The following is a 21,244-nucleotide window of genomic DNA, read 5'->3' as shown; positions in this document are numbered from 1 at the left end:
ACGACAATGACAAAGAAGGAGAAGGAGGAGAAGAGAAGGAGAAGGAGAGGAAGAGGGAGAGAAAGAGAAAAAGGAGGGCAGGCACTTTTTTTTTTTTTTGAGACGGAGTCTAGCACTGTCACCCAGGCTGGAGTGCAATGTCACCATCTCGGCTCAATGCAACCTCCGCCTCCCAGGTTCAAGTGATTCTCCTGCCTCAGCCTCCCAAGTAGCTGGGATTACAGGTGTCCACCACCATGCCCAGCTAATTTTTTGTATTTTTAGTGGAGGCTGGGTTTCACTGTGTCGGCCAGGCTGGTCTCGATCTCCTGACTTTGTGACCCGCCCACCTCAGCCTCCCAAAGTGTTGGGATTACAGGCTTGAGCCACTGCGCTTGGCCTGGGCAGGCACTTTTAAAGCATTTTAATTATGGTACATCTACATGACAGAATACTAGGCAACCTTAAAAATATGGTGGCAATACTTGGCGAGAGTGTAAATTGGTATAACCTTTCTGGAGGACAATTTAGGATTAACTATCCAAATTTAATATGTATATAATCCTTTCATTTAAAAATCCCACTGCTAGGAATTTATCTTAAGGACATTGTAATAAGTGTAATAAATAAATTAAATTATAAGGTGATATGATGTATAAATTCAGAGTAATGTAATATATTCTATCATCCTGAATTATTTTCTGAGATGTGTTGGATGGGGTGAGAAGGAGCAATTTGTAAGTAAACATGTTACCTTAAACTTATAAAAACATATACAGGTCCACTAGGCTGTATCACACTCAAAAATAAGCAGGTATTGTTTACACTGCTTCACCACTAATAAGCACTTGTTGTGTGCTTACGATGTAGACAACCTAAAATTGTAACTGTATTATGTAAAATATAATTTGTAAAAAAGCGACATCTGTTACATACACCCTTGTATAATAGGAATGTGGAAAGTGTGAACCCTGAAAATCTGAGACAGGTCTCAATTAATTTAGGAAGTTTATTTTGCCAAGGTTGAGGATGCGTGCCTGTGGCACAACCTGAGGAGGTCCTGACGACATGTGCCCAAAGTAGTCAGAGCACAGTTTGGTTTTATACATTTAGGGACACATGAGACATCATTAACATATGTAAGATGAACATTGATTCAGTCTGGAAAGGCTGGGCAACTCAAAGCAGGGAAGGGGCTTCCAGGTCATAAGTAAATAAGAGACAAATGGTTGTATTCTTCTGAGTTTCTGATTAGCCTCTCTGAAGGAGGCAATCAGATGTGCATTTATCTCAGTGAGCAGAGGGGTGACTTTGAATAGAATGGGAGGCAGGTTTGCCCTAATAAAAGAAAAACTTCAGCCGAATTAAATTTAAAGGAGCTTGATTGAGCAATGAAGTATTCGTAAGTCAGGCAGCCCCCAGAATCAGAGCAGGTTCACAGACTTCAGGAGTGCCTCCTGGTCAGAACAAATTTATACACAAAAAAGTTAAAGTGACATACAGGAATCGGAAGTGAGGTACAGAAACAGTGAGATTGGTTATAGCTCCGTGTTTGCCTTACTTGAACGCAGTTTGAACACTCAACAGTCTATGAGTGGTTGAAGTATGGCTGCTGGGATTGACCAACACTCGGCTATTGTTATGGGTTCATACTATTAAGTTAGGTTTTCAATTTTGTCTGACTATTAAGCTAAGTTACAGTTCATCCACAAGGTCTCAAATATGGAAGTACAGAGTCCTTCTCAGGCCATGTTTAGTTTGCTTTAACAATTCTCCCATTTTGGTCATTTTCTCAATTTTGAGAGATTGACCAAAACCTTAGTCATTGATGTTACTATCACTGTTGTAAATGTACTTTAAACCTTTGGTATTTAACAAACCTTTCAAAATCAAGCTCTAGATTATCATGCTAAATCAGCCAACATTAAGATTGTTTTGAAACCCACTGGGAAACAGTAGAACAGTGGGTTTTGCAAGGAGAGAATAAGCACTGAGCAGAGGGTATCTCCTTACGTTGGAACATCTATTTACAGGAGAAAAACAAAACCTGATCTTTTCTAGGATCTATGTGTTTTCTTAAAGCCTTAGTTTGATTATGTCACATTTAGCACAAGTGACTCCATTTTAGTTTCATTTGGTTTGTTAGGGCCTAGTGCATGAGCTCAGTCCAAAATAATGGCCTCCCATAATTTTGTTTTAAAAAATTCCCCTTTTCTGGCCAGGTTCTCACTTAGGTGAGAGTGTGACCAAAACTTAGGGCCTTAGCACCACTCTCAGTTACCATCGTTTTAGGTTTCCAGTCTCAGCGTGTCATTCATACGTTATGGTATCCTCATGGTTGCACATTTCTTTCAGCTTTTGTCATTCCAGTTGAAGAGAGACCATTTGACATTCTAGAGATGGCTGCATGCAAACATTTAAAACCTTTAAGAGAACACAGCACACCAGGGAGACTGTTAGTATGACTATGAGGAGGATAATACCAAGAGTTTGGAGTATGCTCCTTACCCAGGGTCCCCATAAACCAAACCACCTAAAATTAAATAGATTAAAGAATGAACTAGCTAGAGTCTACTCACTTGACTAAGTGGTTTTTTCGTTAATCCCCTACAACTGAATTTTTATAATTTACACTTGATGTATTTCTCCATAGGCCACAAATGTCAGCAGCTGCACAGGTACTTTTCTGTTTAACCAATTCTATTATTTAGCATAACTTTCACAAGAGAATTTAAAGTCTGTTGTATAACAACAGACTTTAAAGTCTGTATAACAACAGACTTTAAAGTAGAATTTGCTGTAGAGCCTATTATGAGGGAGACATTTCTAATTATTGCCTCTTTTATTCTAAGCCATGGAAAAAGGACCGAACAAATGATGTCCTTCTAGAAGAGTGAAGGCCTCCTGTCAATGTTCTCTTTAATCCATGATGTGGGTTAAGAGGAGTTTTGACTGATTTTGAGGCAACGTATGTATCACTAAAGTTTCTCACCTACACTAGGCCTTCATCTTTTGTCTATTAAAGTTATTCATGTATAAGGCTGGCTGCAAAATCCTTCACAAAGAAAAGCATACCCTATAAGAGCACATAATGGACCCCCTTTTCATTTATATTGTTCATAGAGGCATAAACAAGGAAAACATATTCAAAGATAAGAGTCTCATGATAATAGAAGTTTTGATCTGTGATCTTTCAGAAAAGCTGTTCACATCAAGGATGCCATCTTCTTCTGGGGAGAAACTTTCCTGATCAGTTTTACCTTAAGGGTTCCAAGAGGTGTACAGTTCCAGGAGTGTGAGGGACCCTTCTCAGTTGTGAGATTATAAACCCAAGGTTCCAGGCTCCAAAGTTTTTCTGTAGTGTGGATGGCAAGGACGGTCTTTCTCTGATGTTCTCAGAAGATCAAGTCTTCGGGTTCTAGACTGAAGGGATTGTCCTCAGTGACCCATAAAAAACTTTCTTTACCTGGTAAAATACACTGTAGCATAATAATCTACTGCTATAACATCAGCCCTCTTGCACGGAAAAGCTTTTATACACCAGAAAACATGCATTGAAAATGACAATTGAATGAAATTCCTTTATAAATGCTTAAATGGCCCATCAGGTAGCCAAATGTACCTGAGGCTTTAATTGTCCTCCTGGGAATATGGAACCAAACATTGGTTTTAAACTATTTCCGCAATTTATAAGTCACCACATCAATATATTCAATTTGGATTATTTTATATTTTCCATGACCAGTCATGGAATGAAGAACATTTAATAGCAAAAGCTTTAAGGATTTAGGAAGGACAAGGCAGCTGTCCCGGTTCTTCATGAGACCATGCTTAACATTAGACATATGTCCTCTTGAATACCAGTTGTTTTCCAATTTAGGTGCATAGCACTGATAACTAATGGGTTATCATAGATAATTTGACTGAGACCATGGAGTTCATTCAAATTGTATATTTAAACAATTTTAATGTTGGCTGATTTAGCATGATAATCTAGAGTTTGATTTTGAAAGATTTGTTAAATACCAAAGGTTTAAAACATTGGATATTACAAAATAGAATCTCAGGTTACCATAAGTTACTCATTTAGCCAAAATGATAACTCAAAATTTTTTTAGGCCAGGCATCGTGGCTCATGTCTGTAATCCCGCCACTTTGGGGAGGCCCACCACTTTGGATCATTTGAGGTCAGGAGTTCAAGACCAGCCTGGCCAACATGGTGAAACTCTGCCTGTACTAAAAATACAAAAATTAGCCATGCATGGTGGTGGGTGCCTGTAGCCCCAGCTACTCGGCAGGCTGAGGCAGGAGAATCACTTGAACCTGGGAGGTGGAGGTTGGAGTGAACCAAGACCACATCACTGCACTGCAATGAGACTCTGTCTCAAAAAAAATTTTTTTTGAGGAAAAAACATTATTCTGATAAAGAAGAGACTCAGCTTTCCCAACAAGACCCAATGAAGATGGAGATAGCATGAGGACAACTGATTCTGTCTCCTTTCTTTCCTTTCCCCCACTTTTTCCTTTTGTAGTTTACCTAAAAGGTAAACAAAAACCTTTCACTGTCTTTTAATATTACGTAAAATCATTTTTTTTTTTTTTGAGATGGAGTCTCGCTCTGTCACCCAGGCTGGAGTGCAGTGGCCGGATCTCAGCCTACTGCAAGCTCTGCCTCCTGGGTTTACACCATTCTCCTGCCTCAGCTTCTCGAGTAGCTGGGACTACAGGTGCCCGCCACCTCACATGGCTAGTTTTTTGTATTTTTTAGTAGAGACGGGGTTTCACCGTGTTAGCCAGGATGGTCTCGATCTCCTGACCTCGTGATCCACCCATCTCAGCCTCCCAAAGTGCTGGGATTACAGGCTTGAGCCACCGTGACCGGCCATAAAATCATTTTTAAAGTAGAAAATCAAATTTTATGTTTCCATTAGTGTATTTTTAATGTTAAAGCTAGTTTTAATAACATTTTATAAATCTATTCAGTTTTAATTAGTTTGACCATAAGGTAAGATTTATATAAACATTTTATAATGCTTTACAATATTTTTTTTCTCAGAGCAGAACAATGTTCTAAGCAAACTCTGTTGTGCTTCTATTCCAATGTCCAATTTATGGGGGAAAAAACTAAATAATGCCAGTTTAACTTTAGCCAATATGTTCACACATAGAATCTCTTATAATTAATTTTTATAAACCTTTCACAACTTGTTCAAACCTTTAGCTTTATTTAACTTAAAACAATCCTTTAACCCTCTAACCTAGGCAAAAATTTACATTCCCATACTTTCTTATAATCTCTTACAAAAACACATTTTATTCTCTTACACATCTTGTATGTAAAGTTATTTTTTCAGTAGTCTCAATTACATGTTACAATGTTAACTCTTAGTGACTTTTACTTTTGGTGAAAACCTTGGTAAGTAAGGGATTTTAATTATGTATTAGGTGTGGAGCCTAGGACCCAGAGAGAAATGCAAATAAAGTCTGACTCTTTCCAGTGTCTAACTCCATGTGTCCCAGACCTTACCTAGCTGTAAAGCAGGCAAGCTGTACAGTTGAGTCATAGCAGCATTTTATGAAGCATTTAGGAGGCCTAATCACCTTTAAATTGTACAACATTTTTGGCATAAATTTCTTTTCTTAAATTCTTTCACGACTTACACAGACCATGTACAACATGTTTAGACTTTATGACTTGCCCTAAACATCCCTCTTTTAAACAACAAGTCCTTTTACTTTAGGACAAGAATTTACCACACAACATCCTTTTTTATATAAAATCTCTTTTCTTTATAACCTTCTTTGCATAGCTAGAGGGCATGGCTGATTCCATACATCCCCATGCCTTATTTAGAATTTAATGTCTTCAAAATAAATTGAACAGTTTTCAAAAGTCAAAGCAGTTTATGACCTTAAAGCCTTTAGCAAACCTAATATCTGACCTGCATAATTTAGACTAAATGTTTTTATCAATAATCTTTAAAACTATTTTTATTTGCCAAAGATTACTGAAGTTACATGAACTAGAAGGCATTACCGTTTTTATTTTGCTTTGTGTGTGTGTGTGTGTGTGTGTGTGTGTGTGTGAATTTGTTTTTATTGGGGAACAGGGCACAGGTTGGGAGATGTCACCTTGGGCTATCGTATGCCCCACCTCCCAGAGAATGTCCGTTTGCATTCTAATCTTCCTGGGATGCTTTATGGAACTTTTTCTTCTTCTTGGAGCTTCTCTTACCGGCTGCCTCTTCAGGCCCACTGCTGACTGGATCCTTTTTGGAGAATTTCCTCTTTTTCTTGGAGCCACTTCTGTGGCCTGCCTCTTCGGGGTCATTAACTGTTTCCTCCTTGGGTGAAGACTTCTTCCTCTTGGGAAGACTGGTGCTGCCAGCGGTCTCTTCAAGATCACTACTCATCAACTCCTCCTTGGAAAAAGATTTCTTTTTCTTGGGTTTGGAGAAAGAGATAGATGGGTCTTCCATTCTATTCTCATGAGGAACCTCCTGGGGCTTCTGCTTTTTCTTCTTTTTGGGTTTTTCACTCGTCTCCTCACACTCCTCTGGAGTACTATTGCTGTTTTCTGAAGATGTGAGGGCAAGTGCAACCAGCTGTTTCTTTTCCTTCTTTAAGCATTTCTTCTCCTGTTTCTCCAGCTTTCTAGTAATCTCAGTAGCCGCTTCCTCTGCCTGAAGATTTCTTCCTTCATGACATCCAGATTCTTTCATGGTATCTCTCCAGTCTCATAGAAGGACAGTCGCTCTTCAACTTGTTCTCAAAGCCTCTCCCCAAATACACTCATGGGCACCTCAGAGAAGCAATCAATTCATGAGGCAATACTGCATTTGTTTGCCAGGTATTGGGAGATGTGGCCTTTGTTCTTGGCAGCTGCTCGGCCAATGAAGGTGGAATGGAAAACGAGTCCATATTTTGGTGTGTTACCCCTTGTCTTCAGGGCTCTGGAGACTTGGTCCCTTTGCTGGGCCCTGGGAATCACTCAGACACCAGGACTAGCTATTTTGCTTTTAAGAGTTTATTTTTGTTTAAGCCAACTAATTAGAGCTCTTTTATATAAACATTGCACACAACACATATGTAGTTACACAGAAAGACAGACAGACAGAAGATTACTACAGTAGTTGTAAGATTTTTCATTTGCCAGTTTTTAAGTTTCTTAATTGGTTATTGGCTTTAGGGTGGAGCCCTTGGAAAAACAGGGCCAGGAAAGAGGTTGAATATCCACTTTTAATTAAGATGACTTTTAATCATAGCACTTTTTAATGAAATCCATTTAAAATTTCCTATTACCTAATTTTAGCCAGGCTAAATGGCCAATATTTCTGGCTTTTGAAATTTACCAGAGGTAACCTCCCAAGTGCTCAGAGAAAGGAAAATTTGTTTGAGGCGGAGTCTCACTCTGTCACTTGGCTGCAGTGCAGTGGCACGCTCTTGGCTCACTGCAACCTCTGCCTCCTGGGTTCAAGCGATTCTCCTGCCTCAGCTTCCCGAGTAGCTGGGACTATTGGTGTGTGCCACCATGCCCAGCTAATTTTTGTATTTTTTTTTTTTTTTTTTTTTTTTTTTGAGACAGAGTCTCACTCTGTCACCCAGGCTGGAGTGCAGTGGTGCGATCTCAGCTCACTGCAAGCTCCGCCTCCTGGGTTCACGCCATTCTCCTGCCTCAGCCTCCTGAGTAGCTGGGACTACAGGAGCCCGCTACCACGCCCGGCTAATTTTTTTTGTATTTTTAGTAGAGACGGGGTTTCACCATGTTAGCCAGGATGGTCTCGATCTCCTGACCTTGTGATCCACCCGTCTCGGCCTACCAAAGTGCTGGGATTACAGGCGTGAGCCACTGCACTTGACCAGAGAAAGGACAATTTAAGATAGTCCATGGAGGAGAAGAGACTAGACAAGGTTATGCAGATATTAAACCAGAAAGGACTTACTTCCTAAACAGGGAATCAAACCTGCACTGCCAGTGTGAAATGCCAAAAACACTAGCTACTGACCTACAGCACAGGGTAGTCTCTGTTAGCCTTCCCAGAAGAAGTCTAGAGTAGTTAATTTTGAGCTTGCAGAACCTTTTAACTACTCAAGATAATTTTTAGAGCAACCTATGACATAAACCCTAAAATCCCTGTTCCCTGGAAGACAGAGACCAAGAGGAAGTACTGCCATGTGGTTACAAGGTCAAGCACCCAAGGACATAAAACAAGATGGAGACCCCATTCAGTTGTTTGTTTGTTTCAGGGACATGCAGGAAAGTTTGTTATTAACCAGTTTGCTGGGTCATCTTGGGCAGCGAGTTTATGGGGTCCTAAGCCCATGCTTTTTTTTTTTGTTTTTTTTTTTTTTGTTTTTTTTGTTTTTTTTGAGACTGAGTCTCGCTCTGCCGCCCAGGCTGGAGTGCAGTGGCCGGATCTCAGCTCACTGCAAGCTCCGCCTTCCGGGTTCACGCCTTTCTCCTGCCTCAGCCTCCTGAGTAGCTGGGACTACAGGCACCCGCCACCGCGCCCGGCTAGTTTTTTGTATTTTTTTTTAGTAGAGACGGGGTTTCACCGTGTTAGCCAGGATGGTCTCGATTTCCTGACCTCGTGATCCGCCCATCTCGGCCTCCCAAAGTGCTGGGATTACAGGCTTGAGCCACCGCGCCCAGCCTCCTAAGCCCATGTTTTATCCTAAGGTACCCCTCGACACAGAAAAACAAATTCATAGCACGAATACATCAGTTTGAGACTGGCCTCAGAACTTTTTTTTTTTTTTTTTTTTTTGCATTAATCACGACTTTACAGAAGAGTAAACAGTGACTTTTACCATTCATTCAACTGTTTGCACAGAGAGAAACCAGAAATCTGACTGGTAAGAAATTCTTACCCTTGGCCGGATACAGTGGCTCATGCCTGTAATCTCAGCACTTTGGGAGGTTGAGGTGGGCAGATCATGAGGTCAGGAGTTCAAGACCAGCCTGGCCAACATAGTGAAACCCCGTCTCTACCACAAATACAAAAATTAGCCGGGTGTGGTGGCACATGCCTGTACTACTCCCAGCTACTCAGGGGGCTGAGGCAGGAGAATCACTTGAACCTGGGAGGCAGAGGTTGCAGTGAGCCGAGATCGTGCCACTGCCCTCGTGACAAAGCAAGACTTCAACTCAAAAAAAAAGAAAAAAGAAAAAAGAAATTCTTAGCCTTTTACCAGCATGCCAGGCTTCTGGGTTCCCTTTCCTTTGCCCCAGTGACCCAGCTTGCGCATCATCACACTGGGGGCCAAGCTTCATCATAAAGGAAAATTATCTTTTTTGGTTCTGACCAGAGTAAAATACATGTAATAAAACACAGACATTGGCCACTCTGCTTAGCACCCAATATCAAACGGGCAAGGCTTAAATTTGCTCACATGGGCCCCTTCATCTCTAATCCAACCTCCGACTATGAGTTTCAACACGTGTTCTCTGGGCAAAATGTTTGTCCTGAGTAACAGAAAAGATAAAAAAGGGAAAGGAGAGAGAAAGAGAGAGAGATTGAGAGAGAGAGAGAGAGAGAGAGAGAGAGAGAGAGAGAAAAGCATTGTCTGTGGCAGGGTGGGGAAGGCGAAATACTCAGGGAGCCCAGAGAAAGACCCACACTGAAAAGCTCAGGTGGCTGCAGCTGCTGTCATGAAGGGATTTATTTTTTTTCCAGCAGTCCCGTCAGCTCTCAACTTTCCCCTTTTGGGGAAGAAAAAAGCTCCCCATGTCCCAGATCCTCTATATGCCTAATCCTGTCACTCACAGTTGTCAGCAAAGAGTGCAAGGCAGATTATTCCAAAGGGAATAGCAGTTGACATCCTGTGGTGCCAAATTTGTTCTCAACCAAAAGGGACTTTATTGAGAGCCTTTTTTTTTTTTTTTTTTAAATACAATCTCACTCTGTTGCCAAGCTGGAGTGCAGTGGCGTGATCTTGGCTGCGATCTCGGCTCACCGCAACCTCCGACTCCCTGGTTCAAGCAATCCTGCTGCCTCAGGCTCCTAAGTAGCTGGAATTATAGGCACATGCCACCACGCCCAGCTAATTTTTGTATTTTTAGTAGAGACAGGGTTTCACCATGTTGGCCAGGATGGTCTGGATCTCCTAACCTGGTGATCTGCCCACCTCAGCCTCCTAAAGTGCTGAGAATACAGACGTGAGCCACCACTCCTGACCAAGAGCCTTCATTTTAAAATGCATTGCTGTTCATTCAGAACGTTCCACTGTAAGTTATCTTTAGCAAGATTTTGCTGTTTCTGTAAGACTTCGCTGCCTCCCAGGCCTAAAGTATAAGCTAGAAGGAACTCAGTTTTCCACAAATTAAGGATCACATTTTTATCAAAAATATTGGCTTTACTCTCAAGTTCTCTTGATCAACTTAGCCAATAATTTTTCCTACCTAAGCATGCAAGAGAAATGAAACAAAAGGGTAGAACACAAAAATCCCTGTGAAGTTTCCAAAGCCAAATTTTATAATCCCTGAAATGTTACTGCTTACTACCAGTTCCTTTCTGACCCATTCAGATGTAAGACACCTCTAACTGGATCCAAGCCAGTTCATTACTGGATCAAATCCATTCCCGGACCCAGTCCAGTTTCTGTTGCGACTCCAAACCCAGTTTGAATCAGATATTTGCTCGAAGAAACTTGGAGAGCTCAAAACACAAATCTGTGGAACTCTGAAATCCAAGAGGAAGCTTATTCATGATCCCCAGCCACTCTGAGAGATCAATGGACACAAGTGGGTCCTGCAGTCACCTTGCGTGTTCACTTGGTGCTCCTTGGGATCACTAGAAGCTCCACTTCAGATCCTGCTTCTGACACCATCTGATAAAAGAAAAACTTCAGTCAAATTAAATTTAAAGGAGTTTAATTGAGCAATGAAGGATTCACAAATCAGGCAGCCCCCAGTATCACAGCAGATTCACAGAGACTCCAGGGGTGCCTCATGGTCAGAACAAATTTATAGACAAAAAGTTAAAGTGACGTACAGGAATTGGAAGGGAGTTACAGAAACAGTGAGACTGGTTACAGCTCTGCATTTGCCTTATTCAACACAGTTTGAACACTGAGCAGTCTATGAGTGGTTGAAGTATGGCCACTGAGATTGGCCAACACTCAGCTATTGTTACAGGTGCATACTATTAAGTAAGGTTTTCAATTTTGTCTGATTATTAAGCTAAGTTACAGTTCAAGCAGACGGACTCCAATATAGAAGTATGGAGACCTTCTCAGGTCATATTTAGTTTGCTTTAACAGCCCTAAGCAGTTCCCAGGTTGACTTTTCCCTTTAGCTTAGTGATTTTGGGGGCCCCTGAGATTTATTTTCCTTTTACATTTCCCCCCTTTTCTTTTTAAAAATCTTTTCTAGAAAGCATTTTAAAAGAAAATGAATCTCTGGTTTGAGGTTTTGTTTGATCTCTCATGGCTAGGATGGTTTATTCCTAGACAGGTAGGTCCTGAGCTATTAGGAAAGTTCATTTTTAGCAGGGTGTGAAGTCTCATGTCCTATAAAGAGAAAATAGCGGGAGGAAGGAAGAAAACAACAACAAACAAAGAAACAATCCTGGAAAATCAATATAGGCCACATTACTCTGAAGTCCATACATCAGTAGGCAGATATGAAAGTGCCTTATGTATGTAAATAAGTTACTATTATTTTCTTCTGAAGTTTAAGTTGTCTAGCTTCAGTTTACAGGGTTTTATGAAAATGCAGCTTAGTTTTTGGTGACTCCAAATTATAAAAAATTGGGAAAAAAAGAAGGAAAAAAATTGAAAACATTATTTTGCAGGCTTATAGCCAAGAAAAATTTGTCCAAATTGTAGGAAATAATAAAAATTGAAAAACATTAGGTAAGACTAGAATCTAACAACAGATTACTGTAGTTTTTGAAACATATTTTTTTCTCTCTCTGGTTTCCCATTTTTACTAAAGACAAATCATGGCAGGACTGGTTTGCTTTATTATACTTGGCCTGATTATTTGTATACAATGCAGTCAATTATTTTTTTACATAGCCTTTTAAATTGGCTTTGATGGAACTTTGTTCCATAGAAGGAATTTCAGATAAGACGTTTTTAAAGCCAAGCCCAGCCATAGATTTGTAGCATCAAATACCTATGAGTTAGGTGAATTCCTCTCCTCTTGAGGTTTTAAGACAAACTTAGGGCTCCTGAGCCTGTCAGAAAGTGGCATTCTTTACTTACCACAGGTCGGGAACCCTGTACAGGGACTGTGTTGACAAAGGTGTGAGGCCTGTATTTCCAAGGGACTTTTATTGGCTCCATAAATCAAGTTTGATTCCTTAAAGGAAAGCACACAATTCCAGTCAAAGCCTTGGTAAAATAACCAGTTTCTTTAACTGTGACGTGTTACAAATGAAAACAGATTCTTATTGCACTTATGCAAATAACTGTATTGTCATAAGTTAAGAATACTCACAAATAGTTTCTAAATTCTGTAGAAATCAGGTAGAAAGAAATGAATATGCTCCAAATTGTGTTCACAGGAGTGTATTTTACTCAACCATTAAAAGCTGTAAATAGCTTAAAAGTTTTCTTGACTCTGAAAAATGAAACAAAAGATCAGCAATGTTTTAGCAAAAAGTTTCAAAGATCACTTCAGACTTCTATTATTTTAGTCCATGTAGTTAATTTCTCTTCTGCTTGATATTCATAAATATTTCAGCTCTCCATGAGTCCTGAAAGTTATTCCTCTATTCTGATGTCACAATCATCAAAGTTATCAGAAACCTGCATTCAAAAGCACCTGTTAGAGATTTATAGTTGATTATAAAACCACCTTCTAAAGACAATTGTTCATAGATGACAAAAAGTTTTAGGGCAATCATAGCCAAAGACAAGGAAATTTGTTACCTCTGTGGCACACAATAATTTAACATAACCATTATAATTATTGCTGATAATGTACATTAAGCTATCAGAATTATAGGAGTTTCCCATAATTTAGGGACACATGCTAATAACATATTTATACAAATACAGCCTAAGGAAAACCAAACAATATTTTATATCTGACAATATTTCCTGTACAATTTTACACCAAATAAGCAAAATATGTCAGTTTTGGACTTTAGGGAACCTAATATCTTAAAGGATTAATTAGGTGAGAAAATATATAATTTATAATTACTTTTTTTGTGATAAGGAGTCTTGCCCTGTTGCCCAGGCTGGAGTGCAGTGGCATGATCTTGGCTCACTGCAACCTCCACCTAGCAGGTTCAAGCAATTATCTTGCCGCAGCTTCCAGAGTAGCTGTGACTACAGGCATGCGCCACCACACCCAGCTAATTTTTGTATTTTTTTAGTAGAGACCAGGTTTCGCCATGTTGGCCAGTCTAGTCTTGAACTCCTGACCTCAGGTGATCCACCCACCTTGGCCTCCCAAAGTGCTGGGATTACAGACGTGAGCCACCATGCCTGGCCATAATTTATAATTTGATTTGGAAAGTTTGTTCAATATCAAAAGTTTAAAACACCTGATATCACAAAGTACCATTACAGATCACTGTAAAATAAGTAATTTCATTTAACCAAAGTAATATCTCAAGGATTAAAAAAAAAAAAAAAGGTAAAACCTTCATTCTTTGAGAGAGGAGACTTAATTTTCCAAACAATAAGCCCTAATAAAAACAGCATGAAGCCAATTAAATTTGTTTTTCAAAATTTTATGAACAATCTATAAAATTTTAATCTTTACCATAAAATATAACTTCCATAAGCCTTTTATAATCTTTATTCAGGAGCTGGTTAACACCTCAAGAAAATCTTGTTAATCTGACACAGGGGCCTATATGCTGGTCTTGCATTAGTGTGCCTTTGACATTGATGATTAATTTATAGAGAAACTGAACTCATTTTATCTCTTAAAATTGGCCTTTACAATCTCACATGTCTACCTCTTCCACAATAGTCCCTAGGCCTTGAGGAGTTGAATAACTTTAATTTCTGGCCCTGTGTCTCAGAAATGCAGTTTATTTTGATTGGCATCTTCAACTGGGACTGAAGATGGGGTTTTAATTGCTGTCAGTGTTTAAAATTCAGCAGGACTTGGCATCCTTTTTAGACCTAGGAGTCAAAGCCCTGTAACACAGTGTCACCAGTACTTTAAAAGAAGAAACAGAGAGACACACAGATGTAATAACCTTAATTTTTAAAAAAAAATCTTATCTGTTTTTTTCTTAAGCAAACTAAAACTTAACAATAATATGATAACTTGATCATATAAAAGTTTTTTTAGGTCAGGTGCGGTGGCTCACACCTGTAATCACAACACTTTGGGAGGCCAAGGCAGGCAGATCACCTGAGGTCAGAAGTTCTAGATCAGCCTGACCAGTATGGAGGAACCCCGTCTCTACTAAAAATACATTAGCTGGACATGGTGGCACATGTCTGTAATCCTAGCTACTCGGGAAGCTGAGGCAGGAGAATCGCTTGAACCCAGGAGGCAAAGGTTGTGGTGAGCCAAGATTGTGCCATTGCGCTCCTGCCTAGTCAATAAGAACAAAACTCCATCTCAAAAAAAAAAAAAAAGATTTTAAACATAAATCCTCTCATTGTGACTTGGACCATTCACGACATGCTTGGACTTTCTGGTTTGGCCTGAACATCCTTCTTTCTTTCTTTCTTTCTTTTTTTTTTTTTTGAGACAGAGTCTCACTCTGCCGCCCAGGCTGGAGTACAGTGGCCGGATCTCAGCTCACTGCAAGCTCCGCCTCCCGGGTTTACGCCATTCTCCTGCCTCAGCCTCCGGAGTAGCTGGGACTACAGGCGCCCACCACCTCGCCCGGCTAGTTTTTTGTATTTTTAGTAGAGACAGGGTTTCACCATGTCAGCCAGGATGGTCTCGATCTCCTGACCTCGTGATCCGCCCGTCTTGGCCTCCCAAAGTGCTGGGATTACAGGCTTGAGCCACCGCACCCGGCCACGTCCTTCTTTCTTAAACAACCAGTTATTTTACTCTAGGACCAAATTTACCATACAAGATTCTTTCTCATATGAAAGTATTTCTTTTTCAGCTTTCTTACCAATAAAAAACACTTCATTTTTATCATTTATTTTACATTTCTCTTATTTCTGGGTTCCTTTTCCCTTGTTTTACACATGACCTTTAAATAAGCCTTGAATTAGATGAAAATTGTTCACATTTTTTAAAAGGACACCCTTTTTTAAAAAGAATATCTCCTTACATATATATTTTTATTGGAAAATACCCAAATAATGACATATCTATTATGTAATTTAATATAATTTAGCTTCTAAATTATGATGTTTGTCCACAAGTATGTATCCCATTACAATTACCAAATTATTTTATTTTAATTGTTTTCTGTTTGTTTGTTTGTTTTTGAGACAGAGTCTCGCTTTGTCACCCACACTGGAGTGTAGTCACATGATATTGGCTCACTGCAACCTCCACCTCCTGAGTTCAAGCAATTCTTCTGCATCAGCCTCCTAAGTAGCTGGGATTACAGGCATTTGCCACCACACCCGGTTAATTTTTTTTGTATTTTTAGTAGAGGTGGAGTTTTGCCATGTTGGCTAGTGTGATCTCAAATTCCTGACCTCAAGTGATTCACCTGTCTTGGCCTCCCAGGGTGCTGGGATTACAGGTATGAGACACCATGCCCAGCCTAATTGTTTACCTATATTGTTCATGAAAACTTCAATAGTCATTGTTTAAAGTTATGGAACCACCACTGCAAAATTATAACTGAGACAGTGAAAAGATTCGACCTAACTGACTCCATCTTGCTTCTAACCTCCAAACTGTCCCTGTTCATTCCTGGACTTTGGGAGGAACTTAGCTTATAGTTTAGCTTTGAAACAAAGAAAATAGCAGTTCTTTGCCAAAACAAACCTCATTACTAGCTGTGGACTAGACGGCCTAAAGCCACAAGATTAGAAGTTATGGTAACTTTATTAAATAATTCAAGATGTAGCTATTTTCATTAAACCAATATCAATGCCTTATTTATTAAAGACTATAAAAGCAAAGTTTTATTCTGTCTTGGGCTGGGTTTATAATTTTGTAAGCCCTATGACAAATTTTGACAACTTATAGTATTTGGCAGGGATAAGTATGAAATTGCTTGATTAAGAAATGCAAACAAAAATGTATGCTGGCAATTCTTAAGACATTTCTAATATTATTTTACCAATAATCTTAAAGCTAGTTTATTTATTAAAGATTTTACTTAAGTTCTGTAAACTTGAAAAAGCATTTGACTAGTCTTTTCTTTTTTCTTGATAAAGCATGTAATTCAAGCGCTTTTACTCTTCTTTAAGTCAATTAATTAGAGCTCTTTTATATATTTTCAGTAGTGAAACATTAGATACACAACACATAAATACATAGACATATTAGGCATGCCTATCAAGGTACATCTAATAGATTCAAAAAACCCTTTTTTTCCCCCTATCTTAGACTTTCAGATTCTTGATAGCCTGCTTCACAACCCTAGGCAGTTGGTAAGCAAAACAGACTTAAATTTGCACATTAAAGGAAATAACCCAGGTGAAAATTAAATAGCAAAATTTACATCATAAGATACAGAGAGAGCCGGGCAAGGTGGCTCATGCCTGTAATCCCAGCACTTTGGGAGGCTGAGGCAGGTGGATCACCTGAGGTCAGGAGTTCAAGACCAGCCTGACCAACGTGGTGAAACTCCATCTCTACTAAAAATATAAAAAATTCTATCCTGGCTAACATGGTGAAACCCCGTCTCTACTAAAAATACAAACAACTAGCCAGGCGTGGTAGCGGGTGCCTGTAGTCCCAGCTACTTGGGAGGCTGAGGCGGGAGAATGGCGTGAACCCGGGAGGCGGAGCTTGCAGTGAGCTGAGATCACGCCACTGCACTCCAGCCTGGGAGACACAGCGAGACTCCGTCTCAAAAAAATATATATATATAAAAAAAATTAGCCAGGCATGGTGGTGGGCACCTGTAATCCCAGTTACTTGGGAGGCTGAGGCAGGAGAATCACTTGAGACCAGGAGGCAGAGGTTGCAGCAAGCCAAGATCATGCCATTGCACTGCAACCTGGGTGGCAAGAGCAAAACTCTGTCTCAAAAAAAAAAACAAAAACAAAAACCACCAATTAGGCGCAGTGATTCATGCCTGTAATTCCAGCACTTTGGGAGGCCGAGGTGGGTGGATCATGAGGTCAGGAGATCGAGACCATGCTGGCTAACATGGTGAAACCCTGTCTCTACTAAAAATACAAAAAATTAGCCGGGCATAGTGGCAGGCTCATGTAGTCCCAGCTACTCGGGAGGCTGAGGCAGGAGAATGGCGTGAACCTGGGAGGTGGAGCTTGCAGTGAGCCAAGATTGTGCCACTGCACTCCAACCTGGGCAACAGAGCAAAACTCTGTCTCAAAAAAACAAACAGACAAACAAACAAACATGAAGGCCTTTTAAATACAAACACACACCTGCTCTCATATACACATACATCTTGGATGTTAGCTTTTAATTAAGCCAACTTTAACCATTAAGCTGCTTTAATTTTTTTTTTTTTTTTTTTTTTTTAGGCCAGGCACGGTGGCTCACACCTGTATTCCCAGCACTTTGGGAGCCTGAGGCTGGCAGATTACGAGGTCAGGAGATCAAGACCATCCTGGCTAATGTGGTAAAACCCCATCTCTACTAAAAATACAAAAAAGTAGCCAGACGTGGCGGCACACACCTGTAGTCTCAGCTACTTGGGAGGCTGAGGCAAGAGAATCGTTTGAACTCAGGAGGTGGAGGTTGCAGTGAGCCGAGATTACACCACTGAGCTCCAGCCTGGGCAACAGAGCGAGACTCCATCTCAAAAAAAAAAAAAAAAAAAGGCCGGGCACGGTGGCTCAAGCCTGTAATCCCAGCACTTTGGGAGGCCGAGACGGGTGGATCACGAGGTCAGGAGATCGAGACCATCCTGCCTAACACGGTGAAACCCCGTCTCTACTAAAAAAATACAAAAAACTAGCCGGGCGATGTGGCGGACGCCTGTAGTCCCAGCTACTCGGGAGGCTGAGGCAGGAGAATGGCGTGAACCCGGGAGGCGGAGCTTGCAGTGAGCTGAGATCCGGCCACTGCACTCCAGCCTGGGCAACAGAGCGAGACTCCGTCTCAAAAAAAAAAAAAAAAAAATTTAAATCTCATTACTGAAGCAACCTCATTGTCTGGGGTGATACACAAGGTTCATTGTCTCACAGCCACAAAGATCAAGGACACAAACACACAAGAGTGAGGTTAACAGTGGAAGGTTAGGGCCGAGCATGGTGGCTCATGCCTGTAATTCCAGCACTTTGGGAGGCCAAGGTGGGTGGATCACCTGAGGTCAGGAGTTTGAGACCAGCCTGGCCAACCAGGGTTTAGAGGAAACCCTGCCTCCTCTAAAAATACAAAAATTAGCTGGCCGTGGTGGCAGACGCCTATAATCCCAGCTACTTGGGAGGCTGAGGCAGGAGAATCGCTTGAACCCAGGAGGCGGAAGTTCCAGTGAGCCAAGATCGCACCATTGCACTCCAGCCTGGGCTACAAGAACTAAACTCTGTCTCAAAAAAAAAAAAAAAGCCAGGCGTGGCGGCTCACACCTGTGATCCCAGCACTCTGGGAGGCTGAGGCAGGTAGATCACCTGAGATCAAGAGTTCGAGAACAGCCTGGTCAACATGGTGAAACCCCATCTCTACTAAAAATACAAAAATTAGCCAGCCATAGTGGCAGGCCCCTGTAATCCCAGCTACTTGGGAGGCTGAGGCAGGAGAATCACTTGAACCCAGGAGGCAGAGGTTGCAGTGAGCCAAGATCGCACCACTGCACTCCAGCCTGGGCGACAGAGGGGGACTCCGTCTCAAAAAAAAAAAAAAAAGATTGGAAGTTTAATTGGCAAAAGAAAGTGAATAGCTCTCTGCTACAGAGAGGGGTCCTGGAAAAGTGGATTGCTGGATCCACAGTGAAATGCAGGGAGTTTTATAGATGAGTTGGTGGGGAGGCAGTGTCTAATTTACATAGGGTGCAAAAAACTGGTTACAACCAGGTGTGCCATTTGCGTAGGGCACCAATCTCTGGTAGCCTCCATCCTAATATTTTATTTTATTTTATTTTATTTTATTTTATTTTATTTTACTTTTTATTTTATTTTAGACTGGGTCTCATTGTGGCAAACCAGGTGCAATCTTGGCTCACTGCATCCTCAACTTCCTGGGCTCCAGGTGATCCTTCCTTCTCAGCCTGTCGAGTAGCTGGGACTACAGGCATGCACCATCATGCCTGGCTAATTTTTTGCATATTTAGTGGAGATAAGTTTTGCCGTGTTGCCCAGGCTGGTCTCAAACTCCTGTACTCAAGTGATCCTCCTACTTCAGCCTCCCAAAGTGCTGGGATTACAGGTGTGAGCCACCATGCCCAGCCTCCTAATATTTTATCATGCAGATGGGTTCTGCATGATAAAATATTATGCCCGAGCTGTGCCATGTTACCCATTTCTTTCTTACTGTACACATGCTAACAAAAAAGGGAAGATGGAGCCTCCATGTTAGACATGCTTGGTCCCCAGAGAGCCCTTTTCTATTGACACAGCTGCCAGCATTCCTCTGTGCAAGCTTCCAGCTTGTTTATCTATGTTTGCAGCTCGATTTTTCAGGCTTCTCTATTTTAGGAAAAAAAAAAAAAAAAGATTTTGAGGGACTGCTTATTGTTAGAGGGGAAGCTCTGCCGAGGACTCTTTTGTCCTCACTATCTGCCTAAATAATTTCTTTCTACCTCCTGTGTCATTACCATGTTTCAGCTAGGACAAATTGCTGCTGTTTCAGAAGTACCAAGTATCAAACCAGAAAGGGCTTGATTTAGAAACAAAACCCCAGGCTGTCATGGTGGAAAAAAGAAAGCAGAACCTTAGCTATTGAACCGCAGCGTGGGGCAACAGCCATTACTTTCAGTTTGGCCTGGCTAGCAAAAGGCGGCCTTGTTATGTAAATAAAGCCCCTTTAGTAGTCAGAATAAAAAATCTTCCCTCCTTTTTTTTTCTTTTGCTGGCCATTTTTCTCCCCCACCACACCACCTTTTTTGTGTGTGAGGGAATTTAGACATTTCAGAGGACTTGTTCCCCATCATTTGGAACTTCCTTTGTATTTGATCAAGTCGGATAGAGCTGACCAAACCCAATGGAAAAAAGACCGAAACAACAACAAAAACAGAAACAAACAAACAACACCACCAACAAAAAAGATGTAAACTTATTTGATCACTTAGTACTCTAATGGTAAGGAGAAATTAAGACCAGCTGGTTGTTAATTTTAACTTTAGCCACGACAATCCCCAATTCAGTTACTGACCTAGGGATGGGTCTCAGGCTGTAGACCGCTCTCTACCATTTTAGAAGCAGGAAAAAAACTCACCTTCCCTGTTGGAAGCGAGCTGAAACTCTGTAAAGGAGTTACCTGCCTTCCATCGTCATGGAAACAGGAAATCTTGCCTTCCTTGTTGGAAGCAGTAAAACTCCAAAAAATAAGAGGAGTTGCAGAGCAAAATAAACTTTAGATTTCAACCAAATTTGAGGAGATCAGAGATTTTCTGGAGGGGGTGCTCTCAGGCCTCAGCAAATTGTCCTATTGGTTTGAGCCATGAAGTTAGCTGATGCTGGTCTCAAGCACTGATAGGAGATTTATCAAAGGTCAGGGGCATCCACAATCAGAATTGCCCTGTGGTTACCAAAATGTGAACCCCGAAAATCTGAGACAGGTCTCAGTTAATTTTGAAAGTTTATTTTGCCAAGGTTGAGGACACGTGCCTGTGGCACAGCCTCAGGAAGTCCTGATGACATGTCCCCAGGTTGGTCAGAGCAGTTTGGTTTTATACATTTTAGGGAGACACGAGACATCAATCAACATGTGTAAGATGAACATTAGTTCAGTCTGGAAAGGCTGGACAACTCGAAGTGGGGAGGGAGCTTCCAGGTCATAGGTAGATAAGAGGGAAATGGTTGCATTCTTTTGAATTTCCGATCAGCCTCTCAAAAGGATGCAATCAGATAATGCATTTATCTCAGTGAGCAGAGGGGTGACTTTGAATAGAATGGGAGGCAGGTTTGCCCTATGCAGTTCCCAGCTTAACTTTGTCCTTTAACTTAGTGATCTGGAGGGCCCCAAGATTTATTTTCCTTTCACAGAAGTATCATATAATATTGAACCAATAGAATGTAAGGCATATCTAAAACACCCAAAGCCCAAGCTAGCATAAAAATCCCAGCCTGC

The 21,244-nt window shown here is 40.9% G+C and overlaps 1 protein-coding gene across 1 annotated transcript; it reads right to left on the bottom strand.

Annotated features, from left to right (window-relative positions):
* Positions 1 to 6,143: 6,143 nt before the first annotated feature.
* LOC102129444 (nucleolar protein 56-like) lies at positions 6,144 to 6,982 on the bottom strand. Its single transcript, XM_005572755.4, has one exon. The coding sequence runs from the start codon at positions 6,699 to 6,701 to the stop codon at positions 6,159 to 6,161; it is 543 nt and encodes a 180-aa protein (XP_005572812.3). The 5' UTR covers positions 6,702 to 6,982; the 3' UTR covers positions 6,144 to 6,158.
* Positions 6,983 to 21,244: the final 14,262 nt, after the last annotated feature.

This window comes from Macaca fascicularis, chromosome 11, assembly GCF_037993035.2.
Source record: "Macaca fascicularis isolate 582-1 chromosome 11, T2T-MFA8v1.1".
NCBI lineage: Eukaryota > Metazoa > Chordata > Mammalia > Primates > Cercopithecidae > Macaca > Macaca fascicularis.
Note: the sequence above shows the minus strand (reverse complement) of the source record. Positions and strands in the feature narration are given on the sequence as shown.